The sequence below is a fragment of the Grampus griseus genome (genome assembly GCF_964374135.1).
Source record: "Grampus griseus genome assembly, chromosome: X".
In the NCBI taxonomy this organism is placed as follows: domain Eukaryota; kingdom Metazoa; phylum Chordata; class Mammalia; order Artiodactyla; family Delphinidae; genus Grampus; species Grampus griseus.
The window spans coordinates 111,335,553-111,351,103 of NC_138999.1; the positions used below are offsets into that span (position 1 = coordinate 111,335,553).

The 15,551-nt window shown below is 43.3% G+C and overlaps 1 protein-coding gene across 1 annotated transcript; it reads left to right on the forward strand.

Moving 5' to 3' along the window:
* Positions 1 to 443: 443 nt before the first annotated feature.
* RBMX2 (RNA binding motif protein X-linked 2) lies at positions 444 to 9,584 on the forward strand. Its single transcript, XM_082681298.1, has 6 exons — positions 444 to 494; positions 672 to 787; positions 2,127 to 2,178; positions 6,609 to 6,738; positions 8,430 to 8,607; positions 9,071 to 9,584. The coding sequence occupies exons 1-6, from the start codon at positions 490 to 492 to the stop codon at positions 9,571 to 9,573; spliced, it is 984 nt and encodes a 327-aa protein (XP_082537424.1). The 5' UTR covers positions 444 to 489; the 3' UTR covers positions 9,574 to 9,584.
* The last annotated feature ends 5,967 nt before the right edge of the window (positions 9,585 to 15,551 follow it).

Genomic DNA, 15,551 nt, shown 5'->3' on the forward strand with positions numbered 1-15,551 from the left:
GTCGCCGTATCAGGCACCTTTTTCAGTCTTAATTCAGCAAACATTTATAGCTAACCCAATCAATGCCAGGCGTCGTCCAAGAGCTAGGAGTCCTGTAACAGACCAGGCTCACACTCTCGCCCAATTTCACAGAGGAAGGAAGGGAGGGAACAGAGAAAAACTCTGACGGAGCAAGTTCACCAGATCAGGAATGCGGCTTCTCGACCTAGTGCGCAGGCGCCGCGTCCGCAGCGCGGCTGCGCTCTTCCGGCGCGGCGCAAGCTCCGCGGAGACCAATGGGAGCGCGGCTGCGTTCTTCCGTCACGGCGCAAGCTCCGCGGAGACCAATGGGCGCGCGGCTGCGCTCTTCCGGCGCGGCGCAAGTTCCGCGGAGACCAATGGGCGCGCGGCGCTGGGGCTGCGCATGTGTCTTACGGCTTCTCCCGGAAGTCTCTTCCTAGGTTCTGAGCGTGAAGGCTGTTCCTAGCTTCTGAGCGTGAACCTGCAGAGATGAAGTAAGGCCCCAGAGCTTCCCTCTGAGGGGAGGTGTCGGGGACGGGCAGCCGGAGGTGGCCTACCGGGGCTGAGGGGCGGGAGAGGCGGGGAGACTAGAAAATTAGTCCCCCAGTTTTGCTCTCCTTTACCTCAGGCCGGGCCGCGCTTACTTGTGCGCTTTTTCGCGCCCTGTGCAGCCCTTTAACTAAGGTTAAGCTGATCAACGAGCTGAATGAGCGTGAGGTCCAGCTGGGGGTAGCGGAGAAGGTGTCTTGGCACTCCGAGTACAAGGACAGCGCCTGGATCTTCTTGGGTGAGGCCCACATCTTTCTCCCGTAGGGCTCCTCATTCTCTCCTGACCTGCTCCCTAACATTTCAGCGTTCCCGCCCTTCAGTCCTCCCGACATTCATCACTCACTTTATTTCCTTCCGCTCTCTGCCTGTGAATCCGTTTTGCATGTCTTTTCTCTCCCCCATTTCTAGTTTTCTCTCTCTGCCAAGTCAGTGCTCTTGATAGGTACTGCTTGTCATCCACTATGCTAAGAATCGTGCCACTTGGTTTCTCAGAGACCATTTTTTTTTTTTTTTTTGCGGTACGCAGGCCTTTCACTGTTGTGGCCTCTCCCGTTGCGGAGCACAGGCTCCGGACGCGCAGGCTCAGCGTCCATGGCTCACAGGCCCAGCCGCTCCGCGGCATGTGGGATCTTCCCGGACCCGGGCATGAACCCGTGTCCCCTGCATCGGCAGGCGGACTCTCAACCACTGCGCCACCAGGGAAGCCCTCAGAGACCATTTTTATCACCCCCGTCCCCCCATTTATACAGCTAAGGAAACTGAGGTGCAGAGAAGTTAATAGACTTCCTTCCAATAGCTAGTAAGTGAAACAGCCAGAACTATGGGATTTTAGAACTCATGGTCTTAGCCCCTATCCCATATTACTGCCAACTCCCTCCCGCCCCATTCCCCTTCCCTCAGAATTTATTTTCCTCATCTAATTAGCTCCTGCCTTCTATCCATGGTCATATCACCATCTCTGTATTCACTTGTGTCACATCCAGTAATTTGACAGGTTATTCAAAGAGGTTATTGCACCAGACATTGTGCTAAGCATTTTATAAACATTGTTTTATTTAATTCTTATAAAAATTCTGTGAAGAAAGTACTAATATCCCCATTCTACTGATGAGGAAGGAAACATTTGCAGGGGAATTTATTTCCTATGAAATGCTTAACAATTGACTTTATAATCCTTAGTCTGTGTGAGTTGGGGTTAATATTTGCATATTTAAACTGATTTTGCATCTTAGCTGTTGAATTTGTAGATAAAGAGCACATGAGTTCACGATATGTTTATGGAATCCAAGTTTTGTGCTGGAAACTATCTGCTTTGTCCAGAAGATTTTGGGTGTGAGGAGGACTAGTTTGGTTAGGGGTGGCCCTGATCTTTCCACTCAGAGTTAATCACTGTTTTTTCTGTACTACTGCTACATCTTCTATGTGTTTCTGTGATTGCATCAGACTGTGAGTTCTTGGAGGGCAGGCCCTGTTGTTTACTCTTCTTTGCACCCCCAGTGCCTAGCTGGAAGCATGCATGGCACATAGTAGACACTTGGTAAATGTTTGCTGAACTGAAATGTGTTTTTTTCTTCTAGGAGGGCTTCCTTATGAGCTGACTGAAGGGGACATCATCTGTGTGTTCTCACAGTAAGTCCCCTTTCATTTTCTGCCTTCTCAGTCATGAGCATAGTTTGCTTCCATAATGCATTTTATGGCATCACAAAAACCATTTATTTTAATTCTAGGCTGACCGGCCTCCCTGCACAGGGAGGGCTGGAGCTTCTGCTCTAGTTTAGATCAGTCCCAGGACATGGTGCTGGTACTCTCCCAATGTGGAAGATCCAAGAAGTTGGATGATTTAGGAGGCTGTCTTGGGGATTCTGGTCTATTTTTATTACTTTTTCAGTGAGGCCTACACTGGAACAGGCTGGAACTCCCAGGAAGGTACTGTGTTGGCCCATCTCTTCGGGCTCCTACAAACCCGTGGTAACTCATGATCACGGGGCCCTTCTGGGCCCACACCTGTGTGGCATTGTAGGATTAGGGCAAAGCACAGAGAAATTGGGAAAACAACAGGTTTAGGCAATAGTTTGCTTGCTTTGTTTCTAGATTAGGGTAAGGTTAGTGAGCAGAGCCAGTCTCTAACCGGAGGCTGAGAATCACAGGCTGCTGAGGAATAAGAATGTCTAGGAGAACCTTATATTCTTCATTCTGCTATGGGATGATAGCAGCAGCACTGGGTGGGAGAGGGTCTTGGCAGCTCACACTAGTAGTGGCAGCTGGTAGGAGAGGGGTTGGGCACAACCCCAGAGCTACATAGAGTAGTTAGTCCATAGGGCCAGAGGGCCTTGGCAGCTCACAGGAGCAGAGGGCCATGACCCCTGGGCTGTGTAGCCCTCAGGGGAAGAGGACCCTGGTAAAAGAGGTTGGGCAAGCAAACACGGCTAGCACACCCTGGCAGAGTCATTGCCATGGCAGGGCATGGTTGGGCCTTCCAGTGGGCAGAGGGCCCTGGCTGAGTGGTTGGGCAACTTAGGGGGCAGCAGGTTCTGGCAGAATGGTTGGGCAGCATATAGGGCAGAAGGCCATGGGAAAGAAATTGGGCAAGAAGAAGGCCATGGGGCTTCCCTGGTGGTGCAGTGGTTGAGAGTCTGCCTGCCGATGCAGGGGACGCGGGTTCGTGCCCCGGTCCGGGAAGATCCCACATGCCGCAGAGCGGCTGGGCCTGTGAGCCATGGCCGCTGAGCCTGTGCGTCTGGAGCCTGTGCTCCGCAACAGGAGAGGCCACAACAGTGAGAAGCCCGCGTACCGCAAAACAAACAAACAAACAAAAAGCAAAACAAAAACAACAACAACAACAACAAGAAGGCGGCCATGGTAGAAGGCCCTGAGAGGGACAGAGGCTGCTTCCTCCAACTCCTGGTTATTGGGAAGTTCACAGCAGGTACAGCCTATAATTTCCACTCCTTTGTGATACCTCTCCCTGATCCAGCCTTCCATCTGGGAGCTGTTTTTGTCTTATTTGCATTGAGTGTGTTTATATCACACAGCTAGTGTGTGTGTTTATTCCAGTTCTCTGTTCTGGCTATACACTTTGCTCTCCATGAAGATTGCCTTTGCGATTGATAACAGTGGCTTTCAAAAAGTATTTTGTTTTCTGATTATCAGAGTAATGTATAGTCATTATAGAACATTTGGCAATACCCTGAGAAAACCATAGTTCAAGAAGAGTCATGTACCGAAATGTTCATTGCAGCTCTGTTTACAATAGCCAGGACATGGAAGCAACCTAAGTGTCCATCAACAGATGAATGGATAAAGAAGATGTGGCACATATATACAATGGAATATTACTCAGCTGTAAAAGGAAACGAAATTGAGTTACCTGCAGTGAGGTGGATGGACCTAGAGTCTGTCATACAGAGTGAAGTAAGTCAGAAAGAGAAAAACAAATACCATATGCTAACACATATATGGAATCTAAAAAAAAAAAAGGTCATGAAGAACCTAGGGGCAAGATGGGAATAAAGACGCAGACCTACTAGAGAATGGACTTAAGGATATGGGGAGGGGGAAGGGTAAGCTGTGACAAAGTGAGAGAGTGGCATGGACATGTATACACTACCAAAAGTAAAATAGATAGCTAATGGGAAGTAGCCGCATAGCACAGGGAGATCAGCTTGGTGCTTTGTGACCACCTAGAGGGGTGGGTTAGGGAGTGTGGGAGGGAGGGAGATGCGAGAGGGGGGGGACGTGTGTGTGTGTGTGTGTGTGTGTGTGTGTGTGTGTGTGTGTGTAGCTGATTCACTTTGTTGTAGGGTGGAGGCTAACACACCATTGTGGGGCAATTGTCCTCCAATAAAGATGTTTAAAAAAATTTATAGTTATAAAAAAAAGAACATTTGGCAAAAAGAAAAAGTATAAAGAAGAAAATAGAATGTACTTTAAGGAAAAGCTGTTAACATCTTGGTGTTTTTATTGTCCTCTTTTCAAAGTTGGGCCTTATTTCTAATATTTTGCTGTTATAAATTATACTGCAATATACATTGTAGTGTATACATCTTTGTATGCATCCCTGATGGTTTCCTTAGTGAAATTACTGGATCAGTATGGTAGCATTTTTAAGATGTTTTATAAACATTGCCAGATTACTCTCTGAAAAGGTTATTTCAGTTTCCACTGAAAAGGTGGTATCAATTTCCACTCTCACTAGAATGGTCATTTTTCTGAATCCAAATCATTAATCGTTATTTAAAAAAATATTTGCAATACAGCCTCTCAGTATTATTTTACTTTGCCTTTATTTCATCATCAGGGAGGTTGAACATCCTTTCATAGATTTACAGGCCCTTATTATTTCTTTTTCTTTGTAAATTGTCTATTAATATCATTTGCCTATTTTTTCCCTATTACTGTATTCCTCATTTTCTTACTGATTTTACAAGAGCTGTTCATGTGTTAAGGGTATTAACTTATTGTTGTAACACTTTATCATGTATTGTATTGCTGTGGACTTTTTTTTTATTTGATGTGTTATACTACATTGCTGTTATTCTTATTTCTTGATGCTCAAATTGTCCCAGTTTGGTCTGTAGTAGTCCCTTCAAGCCAACTCCTGTATTCTTTTTTCTTTTACTTTTTATTTTGAAATAATTTCTGGCTTAAAACAGGCAAGTTATAAAATAGTATAAAGTATACCTGTACCCCCTTCACTGGGAGTCCCCAGATGTTAGCATTTTACCACATATGCTTTGTTATTATTTCTTGCCACCTATACATATTTTTTTTAACCTTTTGAGAGTCAGTTGCAGACATGATGCCCATTTACTCCTAAATTCTTCAATGTGTATTTCCCAAAATACAAGTACATTCTCTTGTTTAACCTCAGTATAGTGATCAAATTCAGGAAATCAACACTGTTGCAGTATTATTATCTAATCTTATAGACTTTATTCAACTCCACCAGTTGTCCTGATAATGTCTTTTATAGCAAAAGGAAAAAAATGGCTTTCTAGTCCTTAATCTGTGATATAAATTTCAAACGTTTTCTCCTAGTTTGTCATTTCACTTTTGACTTTGTTATTATGATCTTTTTACTATGCAAAATTATTTTTTTAAATTTTTATGCATTCATTTATTCATATGTTTAAATTATGTTATGGTAACATTGACTTTTTAGGGGATGTACAGTCTACAGATTTTCCTGAGTGTGGTTTTAGCCACATCCCATAAATTTTGGTATATATTCCCATTTTTGTTATTTTCTAAAGAGTCTGCCATTGATTTCTTTCCTTTATTTTGTTTTACTTTCTCTTTCATCCAGTTGTTAGCTTGGAGAATAGGTTTCAAGTTCTAGGTAGGGTATTTTTTGTTTTAAAATATTATTTCCAGCAGTTTAACATTGTGGTTGGAGAATATGGTCTGTGCTGTTTTTGGAGATGATTGAGGTTTACTTTGAGACCTAGTCTACAGTCAATTTTAATATGTGTTTCATGGATTCTTGAGAAGAAACTCATCTTTTTGTACAATCAAATATATCTGTACATATACTAGTCTGATGTTAATATTTTTAACAATATAATTGTTATATTATTAGTTATATGTTTATTTGTATTTATATTATATAATTTTATATTAATTAATTCCTCTGGCCTATTTTTGTCAATTTTATGTGTTATGAACTCAAAGTGGTGTGTTAAAATCTCTCATACTTTCACTCTTACTTGCTCATCCTATTTTTAATTATAATTTTTGATTTGTTGATTTATGCATAAAATTTCATGACTTTTGTTATGTATTAGGACCTTTTTCAGAGCAAAAGAGCCCTCTTAGTCACATGTAAATGTTTTTTTCTGTTGGCCTTGAAGTCATCTTTGATCTTAATACTACCACCCATTTCTTAATTGGGTGTTCTTGATATATCTTTGTCTAACTTTTTATTTTTAACCTTTCGTTGTCATCTTGTTCTAGATGTGTCTCCCGTACAGACTATATTATTTGAATTTTGTTTTGTCATCCAATCTGAAAGTTTTTGCATTTTAAATCAATAGTGTCTTACTCTTTTATAAAATAAATAGATATGGCGAAATTGTTAACATTAATTTGGTACGGGACAAGAAGACTGGGAAATCCAAAGGATTCTGTTTCCTCTGCTATGAAGACCAGAGGAGCACAATTCTGGCTGTTGACAATTTTAATGGGATCAAGGTGAGTATGCTTACTAAGCAGAACTTTTCCTTCATGTAGGGCTTCAGTTTCATTTCCCACCTGATAGCCACAGGCTCAAGGGCAGTACTGGTCAGCTGGGTGTGTTGTGAGGGTTGCAGAGGTTTGGGGACATATTGACCAGGAAATGATCCCAGAAAATAATTCCATTGGCTCATGACTCTGCCAGCACTTGTTCCTTTTACCCATCTCTTAGCAAACCATCTCCTCAGGAGCATAGGTACCATGACCCCCCACTCCCCTTTACCCGGCACCCAACCAGGCCTCTATTTCTCACCTTTCCCTCCTCACACTCCAGTCTCATTTCTGGTATACTGGAGAACAAAGAGACTAGCAAATGCTGCTCTTCCATGCTGTCCTGTGTCAGGAAATTTGGGGCTCCATCATGGTTTCATGGCTGAGGACATAGCCATGTATGTCTGTCATATGTCTCCACTGACTTAGCAGTACTGGGCCCTGGAAATTCTCTAGTTAAAATCTGATGACAAATTCTACAAAAGTAACTCATTCTGAAGTTTTCTCTCCTCTGATCCCCTCTCTCTTCCACCCTTGTAAGTGAGACGTTTGGCTAAGAGAAGGGGATGGGGCAAGTCAGGCTTATCTGTGCTCCACGTGGTCCCTATGCTTGTTTAGGAAAAGCATTGCCGTTGAACGAGCATTGTCACAGGTCAGAGGGGTAACTCTTGACTTGGAGAGTTTGTCACTGACTGCACCAGTGTGGAACAACTGGAGATTATAGGACAGGGTGGAAAAAGGTTCTAGGCTTGATTTTTAAGAGAGCCGGCAGTCAAAGGGAGTCACCATAAAGGGAAGGTTTTCAAAAATGTTTTGAAATGGGGAATAAGATTGATGATAGAAAGTGCTCAGGCTTAAAGGTAAGAGTAAAAACTTGCTCTTGAATGGAACAGTAAAAGCCAGACATTTCAAATTTCAGATGGCTTTGTCTATAGAATAAGTCTGTATCTGCCTGAATGTTTTTGTTTTAAGTAAGGGGTCAATTTTTTGTTGTTCACCTGGAGAGTTGTGCTTTGCAGCGATAGTATCAGCGTGAGCCAGTTGTTCCAGTATGGTGGGGGTAGAGCAAGGTGTGAGGGCTTAAGAAAAAAAAAAGTAGTCCTTTCTAGATTCCTTCCCCCCTCCCAACTATTGGTCTGCTTTGGCCTTGTCCTAATTGCTGTGTCGGGAAAGCAGCTGTAGCAGTGAGCTCAATTTCAGGAATTCCCTCTTGCTGCCAGGCTTTTTCATGGTGTGTTTCACTGTGGGTGTTACAGATTGAGGGTAATTCATTGTTTGTGCGTCTGAACTCTTACAGTTTTCCGTGCTGCTTGTGCTTTGGGGCAGTACTTCCCAGGCTCTTTTCACTTCATGGCACACGTAGAACGTGAAGATATTAGTATGGCACTCTGGGGTAAACTGATGAGGCTGCCTAGTACAACTGCCCTGGGGGCTCCAGCTGCGCCAGGCCCCACCTGGCTGCCCCAAGGGCTGAGCGAATTAATGTGTAGGGATATGTGCTGTGACACACCAGTTGGGCAGGTCTGCTTTCAAGATTTCCCGAGAAATAGAATAGCGGGAGGGTAATGGGTATGGTTCAAACCATGGATTTCTGCAGCTGGGTTCAAATAGTTAGATAGGAGGGCTGTCTTTGCTGAAGCATTGCCTGTCTGTCTTAGATCAAAGGAAGAACTATCCGAGTGGATCATGTGTCTAACTATCGGGCTCCTAAGGACTCAGAAGAAATGGATGATGTGACCAGAGAGCTGCAGGAGAGGGGCTGCGGGGCTCACACTCCCTCACTGAATTCATCTGAGGGCTCTGAAGATGGCAAACCCACCAAAAAACACAAAAAAGGTAAAGCATTAAGGCCCAAGAGAAGATTCTGGGTAGGCTTAGTGTTTGCTCTTCTTAGCATTCACTGAGAGTTGGTAATCAGTTCTTAAGTGTGAAGGGGGAAGGTGTGGGGAAGCTTACTTTAATTGGGAAAGGAGAGGTATCAGCAGAAGGCTAATGGTATGGGCTGAATTCTGTGACCAAAATACATATGTTGAAGTCCTAACCGCCCCCCACATCCAGTAACTCAGAATGTGACTGTATTTGGAGGTAGGGTCTTTAAAGAAGTAATTAAGAGTGGGGGTTGCCTTATACAGCAACTCGACATATCAAGGGTGACAGACATCCAGCTTGGCTTCTCGGGGGCACGTTTCTGGAAGTAGAGACTGTGACTGCTTCACGCTGCTGCCAAGGATGCTTTCCTTTTGCATGTCCTCCATCTTTTCCATCTTCCTTTTCTTATTTTGCCCTTCTTTTCCTCCAGACAGAAAGGAAAAAAAGAAAAGAAAGAAAGAAAAAGAGAAGACTGACCAGGAGGTACAGGCAGAGCAGCCAGCCTCCTCTTCATTGCCCAGAAGCAAGATGATAAAGGAAAAGGATGACCCTGGCTCTAAAAAGCACAGTGGCAAGAACTCAGAGAGGGGTCAGAAGTCAGAGTCCAGGGAGGTGTGGAAGCCCCACCCCAGCTCCCCTGAGATCAGGGCCACCTGCTGTGGTGGAACAGAGGACCGAGAGAGGGAGCTGAGGAAGGAGAAGCCCAAGCACGAACACAAGTCATCAAGCAGGAGGGAAGAGAGAGAAGACAAGAACAGAGATAGAGACAGAGGTCGAAGCTCAGACGCACATTGCAGCTGGCACAGTGGGCGCTCTGAGGGGCGTAGTCACAGAAGTAGAAGTAGGAGTCAAGATAAATCTCACAGGCATAAAAGGGCCCGGCACTCCCGGGACCGGGAGTCCTCTAATCCTAGTGACCACAGGCATCACTGAAGCCACAGCCTGTTCAGCTGCATGGTAGAATTGGAAATAAACTGTGTTTCCTTTTTGTTTTTGTTTTTCTTTTCTCTGTACGCGCACCTCTCACTGTTGTGGCCTCTCCCGTTGTGGAGCACAGGCTCCAGACGCGCAGGCTCAGCGGCCATGGCTCACGGGCCCAGCCGCTCTGCGGCATGTGGGATCTTCCCGGACCAGGGCACAAACCCGCGTCCCCTGCATCGGCAGGTGGACTCTCAACCACTGCGCCACCAGGGAAGCCCCTGAGCTGTGTTTTTAAAATGCAGTGAAATTCAGTTATGCTTTTACTATTTCTATATGTAAAATATCTGAGGATGAGTTCTTTTAATCCCTTGAGTGTTAGAAACATTGAGAGAGCTGTAGTTTTTAACAGCTAAATGTCCTGGATTTTTGAGCAAAATCCATTGTCCCTGGGAGTATACTTGGTACTTTTGGTACTTAACCAGAGTATGTATCCTAAATTTGGGTTCATAAATTTGGCCCTTGAATTTGTGACCCCAATTTATGATGAAATGGCCAGGAAGGCAATTCTAGAATTCCAGTCTTTGTGAGATATTTAAAACCCTTGCAGTAACCTTTCCAGTTAGCAGGTATAACCATAGAGTAGAGAAGTGTGGCTTCACTAGGCTCAGACAGCTTGTGGTGAATGTGGTAAGGATTCTTAACATCAGCCTGCTCCCTTCCCACCTCCCCTCCCCTCCCCCTTTTTTGAAATTTTAGACTTTTTTTTTGTTTTGTTTTGGTTGATATGTCTCCACATCTTTTCCTTACAACTTTATTTTATTGAGAAGAAATTAACATAAAATTAGCCATTTTAAAGGGAATGTTCAGTGGCATTTGGTGCATTCACAGTGTTGTAAAACCACCAACCCTATCTAGTTCCAAAACTTTAATCATCCCAAAATGAAACCCTGTACCCATTGAGCAGCTACTCTCCATTTCCTCTTCCTCCTGGTCCCTGGCAACCACCAGTCTGCTTTCCATTTCTGTAGATTTACCTATTCTGGACATTTCATATAAGTGGAATCATATAACATGTGGCCTTTTGTGTTCGGTGACTTTCACTTAGTATAATTTTTTTTTTACATCTTTATTGGAGTATAATTGCTTTACAATGGTGTGTTAGTTTCTGCTTTATAACAAAGTGAATCAGTTATACATATGTTCCCATATCTCTTCCCTCTTACGTCTCCCTCCCTCCCACGCTCCCTATCCCACCCCTCCAGGCAGTCACAAAGCACCGAGCTGATCTCCCTGTGCTATGCGGCTACTTCCCACTAGCTATCTACCTTACGTTTGGTAGTGTATATATGTCCATGCCTCTCTCTTGCTTTGTCACAGCTTACCCTTCCCCCTCCCCATATCCTCAAGTCCATTCTCTAGTACGTCTGTGTCTTTATTCCTGTCTTACCCCTAGGTTCTTCATGACATTATTTTTCTTAAATTCCATATATATGTGTTAGCATACGGTATTTGTCTTTCTCTTTCTGACTTACTTCACTCTGTATGACAGACTCTAGGTCCATCCACCTCATTACAAATAGCTCAATTTCTTTTTATGGCTGAGTAATATTCCATTGTATATATGTGCCACATCTTCTTTATCCATTCATCCGATGATGGACACTTAGGTTGCTTCCATGTCCTGGCTATTGTAAATAGAGCTGCAATGAACATTTTGGTACATGACTCTTCTTGAATTATGGTTTTCTCAGGGTATATGTCCAGTAGTGGGATTGCTGGGTCATATGGTAGTTCTATTTGTAGTTTTTTAAGGAACCTACATACTGTTCTCCACAGTGGCTGTATCAATTTACATTCCCACCAACAGTGCAAGAGGGTTCCCTTTTCTCCACACCCTCTCCAGCATTTATTGTTTCTAGATTTTTTGATGATGGCCATTCTGACTGTTGTGAGATGATATCTCATTGTAGTTTTGATTTGCATTTCTCTAATGATTAATGAAGTTGAACATTGTTTCATGTGTTTGTTGGCAGTCTGTATATCTTCTTTGGAGAAATGTCTATTTAGGTCTTCTGCCCATTTTTGGATTGGGTTGTTTGTTTTTTTGATATTGAGCTGCAAGCTCATACATTCTTAATGTATTTTGGCCAGCAGGCTTTGAACAGCTATGGTAGGTGCCTTTCTTACCACTCTGCTGCTCACCTTTTGACCTTTAGTTCATTAGACAAAAGAGCATTTTAAAAAATGAGGACTGACTTTATTTGAAGCTACAAATGCAGCCATTGAAACAGACCCAAGCAGTGACATCAGGACATAGTAGCTGCCAGATAGCATGTGCACATTCTCTCTCTCCTTCATTCTCACCTCCCTCCCTCTCTTCCTCTTTCTCTGTTTTCTGCCTTTTTGAGGGAGGATGTTCAATTAGACTTCTTTCTAAAGTCATACGATAATACACTTGTTATCCATAGACTATCTCGAGAAGGATACTCTATCCATTGGTAATAGAAATTGCTTCTGGAGAGGAGAGCCAGGTAGCATTTGGGAAAGGAGAGGGAAGGAGCCTTACTTTGCACTGTACCTTTTGTAACTTTTGAATTCCAAACTGGATTGGTATTACTTTTTAACAAAAACAAAGCCATATGTAAGATCAGCGTTGGTCATTATTGTGAACCTTTACAAACTAACTTTAAAACTTATGCTGCTGCCTGTGATGAACTTCAGTATGTAAGGGCAGAAATGAGTGAGTAGGTGAAGGCAGCCAAATTTGGGTATATGTGATATTTGGGCAGAAGTGCCTGCCATTCTGTTTACTAAAGTTCAGTTAACATAACATTTATGGACTACAGGTGCAGCATAAGAGACATTTACTTGCCTTGAAATATTTCCCTTGGGCATTTTGTATAAATCTGAGTCCTTCCACTGGCCTAAATTCCTGGATAAAGCCTTGGTATGAGAATGACTAGTGAGTGATCTTCGTCATACGTTTCTGTCCCATGGAAGCAGTTTTTAGCCAAGCAGTGTTTGAGGCCAGCTGGCAGGTGAGGTTCCAATTTGCTATTTGTGATTCCTTGACTTTGGTGTTCTCAATGGGCCGTATCCTTTCTCTATCAGTTGAGTTTTGGCAAGTGCAGGGGCACAAATATGATTGGAAACCATGAGCTTCCCTCTGGCCACGTTGGTGGTTCGTGTCTCTTAAAGGGACCAAGAGGATGCCTAGAGGCTTCAAACCCCCCCCGCCCCCCGCCGAGGAGTCAGATCTCTACACTGCTTTAGGTGTTTGAGGATAGACTTTGGAAGTGAACTTCCAGGGAATCCCTCAATCTAATCAGAATTGGCTGGTGGCCCTGAGGCCATGTACCAATTAGACTTGCACTGTCCAATAAGGGAACCAATAGCCCCATGTGGCTATTTAAATTGAAATAAATCAAAATGAAAAACTGAGTTCCTCAATCATACTAGTGACAATAGCCACGTGGGGCTAGTGCCTCCTATATCAGACTGAGCAGATATAGACCATTTCTATCATCGTAGAACATCGTATCAGACAGTGCTAACTAAATCATTCAGGCATGGCAGCACTGTATGCAGCTATGTGACCTAAGGGGAAGGCCTTGGTGCTTTCCAGGCCTGTCTAATCCTACTGGTCCTTTGAGGATTGCCTCAATTCTAGTTCCTTCAGGAAACTTATCCTTACCACTCCAGCTCACAGCGATGACTCCCTTCTTTGAACCCCTACGGCACCTGAAATGTGTGATGACACGTTGTTTTATTGGTGTTACACTTTTGCTTCTAAGTTAGTCTCATCTTCCCAGCAAGGCTGCAGGGCCCTCAAGAGCAGAACTTAAACCCCACACTGCCTGTTAGATGCATCTATATGTGAGGCACAGCTTCTCTTTTCATCCCAAAATGCTTATCAAAAGCATTTATCAAGCCTTCCTTTTCTCCAGCTGCCTTTTTTTTTCTTTGCTCTTGTTTTCAGTATGTATAAAAATCAGCATGTAGGACACAACGTCATGCTTCAAAAACCATTTATTTTTTGAGGAAGGTCAACATGCTAATTGATATCAGGTGTAGCAGCGTCAGCTTGTGTCTTGGTGAGGGGGTTAGGGTGAGGAAGATTTGGGAACATTGGCATTAGATCTTGAAAACACTTTGGAGAGAGCTGATGATACCTTCCTCATCATTTCAGACCCCTGTTTGGAAGTACTGGGCTTATCAGAGTCTGTGAACAAACCAAAAGAGAAATGTGGTCAGCTATCAGCCTTTCCAATTGAGGCTGTCAGGCAAGGGGAGTGATAATTTTGGATTCAGAAAGAAGTATTTATATAATAGCTTTTGGTTTTTAAAGTGCTTTCACAAAGAGTATTTTTCTCCTTCTGACAACCCTGGGAAGGAAGCAGGAGAAATTCAGTGAGGTCAGATGCCTCATCTAAGGTCATGTGGGTAGAAAGTGGCCAGATTTGCCCTAGGGCCAAGGCTTTCTGATGTGCAGGCCAGCTCTTCACTCCCTGCACCCTGATGCTTCTTGAGCCAGCTCAGCAGTGCCTTGCCTCCCTCGTGCTAGCAGATAACTATCCAAAAAAGCCTGCTGAGCTAATTCCACATGAAAAGGTAACTTTCAACTCTCAACAGTACTGGTGTCCATTTCAAAATATCCAGGCAGAAGCAGCAGTGCATTTAAAAAGGCTATCGTTTCTCACTCACTTTGGGTAAATTTTCAGTTGACTAACCCCAAGTGATCTGTTTGTTGTGTGAGCTATAAAGGACTTATGTGGCCAATAAGAGTCTCCATTTAGACCAATTTTTCTGCACCACTTGTTTTATGCAACGGGCTCTTATTTAAAGTATATCATAGTTTATGTTAATGAAATGATTGTTGTATCTGTAAGGACAGAAATGAGCAGTTATCTATGTTGCGGATGCATCATGACAGGATGTCATGAAAAGACACAGGGCAATAAAGCACATACCTTCTTATTTCTAGTAAAAGACAAAGTTCTCCTATACCTCTTGCAGTTCCCTAGTTTTTATCTTCTCTAGCAGTATAACCTTAGGAACTTCAAGGATCTATGATTAAAACTAAGGTAGCAGATAGCAAATTTACCCCCAAATAAGGGGGAAAATAGTTCAGGTTTTCAGATTAATAATGCAGTACTGGAATGTGCTGGTAGTTTAAACAAAATAAGAACAATGAAGAAATTAATAAGGAAAAAGCCAAAATCTGCAGAGGGAAAGATAAAGGCTTGAATGGAGAGATCTCTGAAAAAGCAAGACAAAGACAGTTACAGGATTGAGATATGTACCGCAAAGCCACATTCTGAAAATGTTGAGGGGAAAAATGAAGCTTTGTTTTTGCAATTTGTGGGTCTTGTTAAAAATGCAGATGCCTGGACACGATTTCCCTGAGAATACTGACTGTGCAGGTCTGGAGAAGGGCCAGGATTCTGCAAATAAGCATCCTGGATGATGCTGGTGCAAGCAGTCTCTGAATGACACTTTGAGACACTGCCCCTAGTTTGCAGTCACTAATAGATTCTGCATATTGTTCAAGATGGGCACTGGCTAGAATAACAGCACACACAAAGTTCATCCCTAGGGGCACAATGAACCCTTTGGCTAACAAGTCATATTCCTTTCAAAGCAAAGCTGCTGAAAAGAGAAATCAAGTAGTAGGTGTGGCATTCTCAATGTATTGGAAGTAGGAGTTACATATGTCAAAATGGAGCAAGGTTGGTGAGACCAGCTCTCCTTCAAGACACCCTGATGCTGCTTAGATCAGCTTGTGGGCAGCACAGTGGTCACTCTGAAGAGACCTGGTTGGTACTGGTCACTGAAGAGAGAGACATGTCTGGGGTGTTTATGGCAAAAGTGGATGGGCCGTGATGCATGCCAAGTGCTATAGAATGACACTTCATACCATGAACTGATTTAGATTCCCAATAAAACCCTATCTGTAAAAAATACACCATAAGCTATAATGGGCATGTGTT

What these genes read in the sequence shown, in the direction of transcription:
- RBMX2 (XM_082681298.1), top strand. An exon ending in CAGCGCCTGGATCTTCTTGG is followed by an intron (nt 788 to 2,126) that starts GTGAGGCCCACA and finishes TTTTTCTTCTAG; the next exon opens with GAGGGCTTCCTTATGAGCTG. An exon ending in CACCAAAAAACACAAAAAAG is followed by an intron (nt 8,608 to 9,070) that starts GTAAAGCATTAA and finishes CTTTTCCTCCAG; the next exon opens with ACAGAAAGGAAAAAAAGAAA.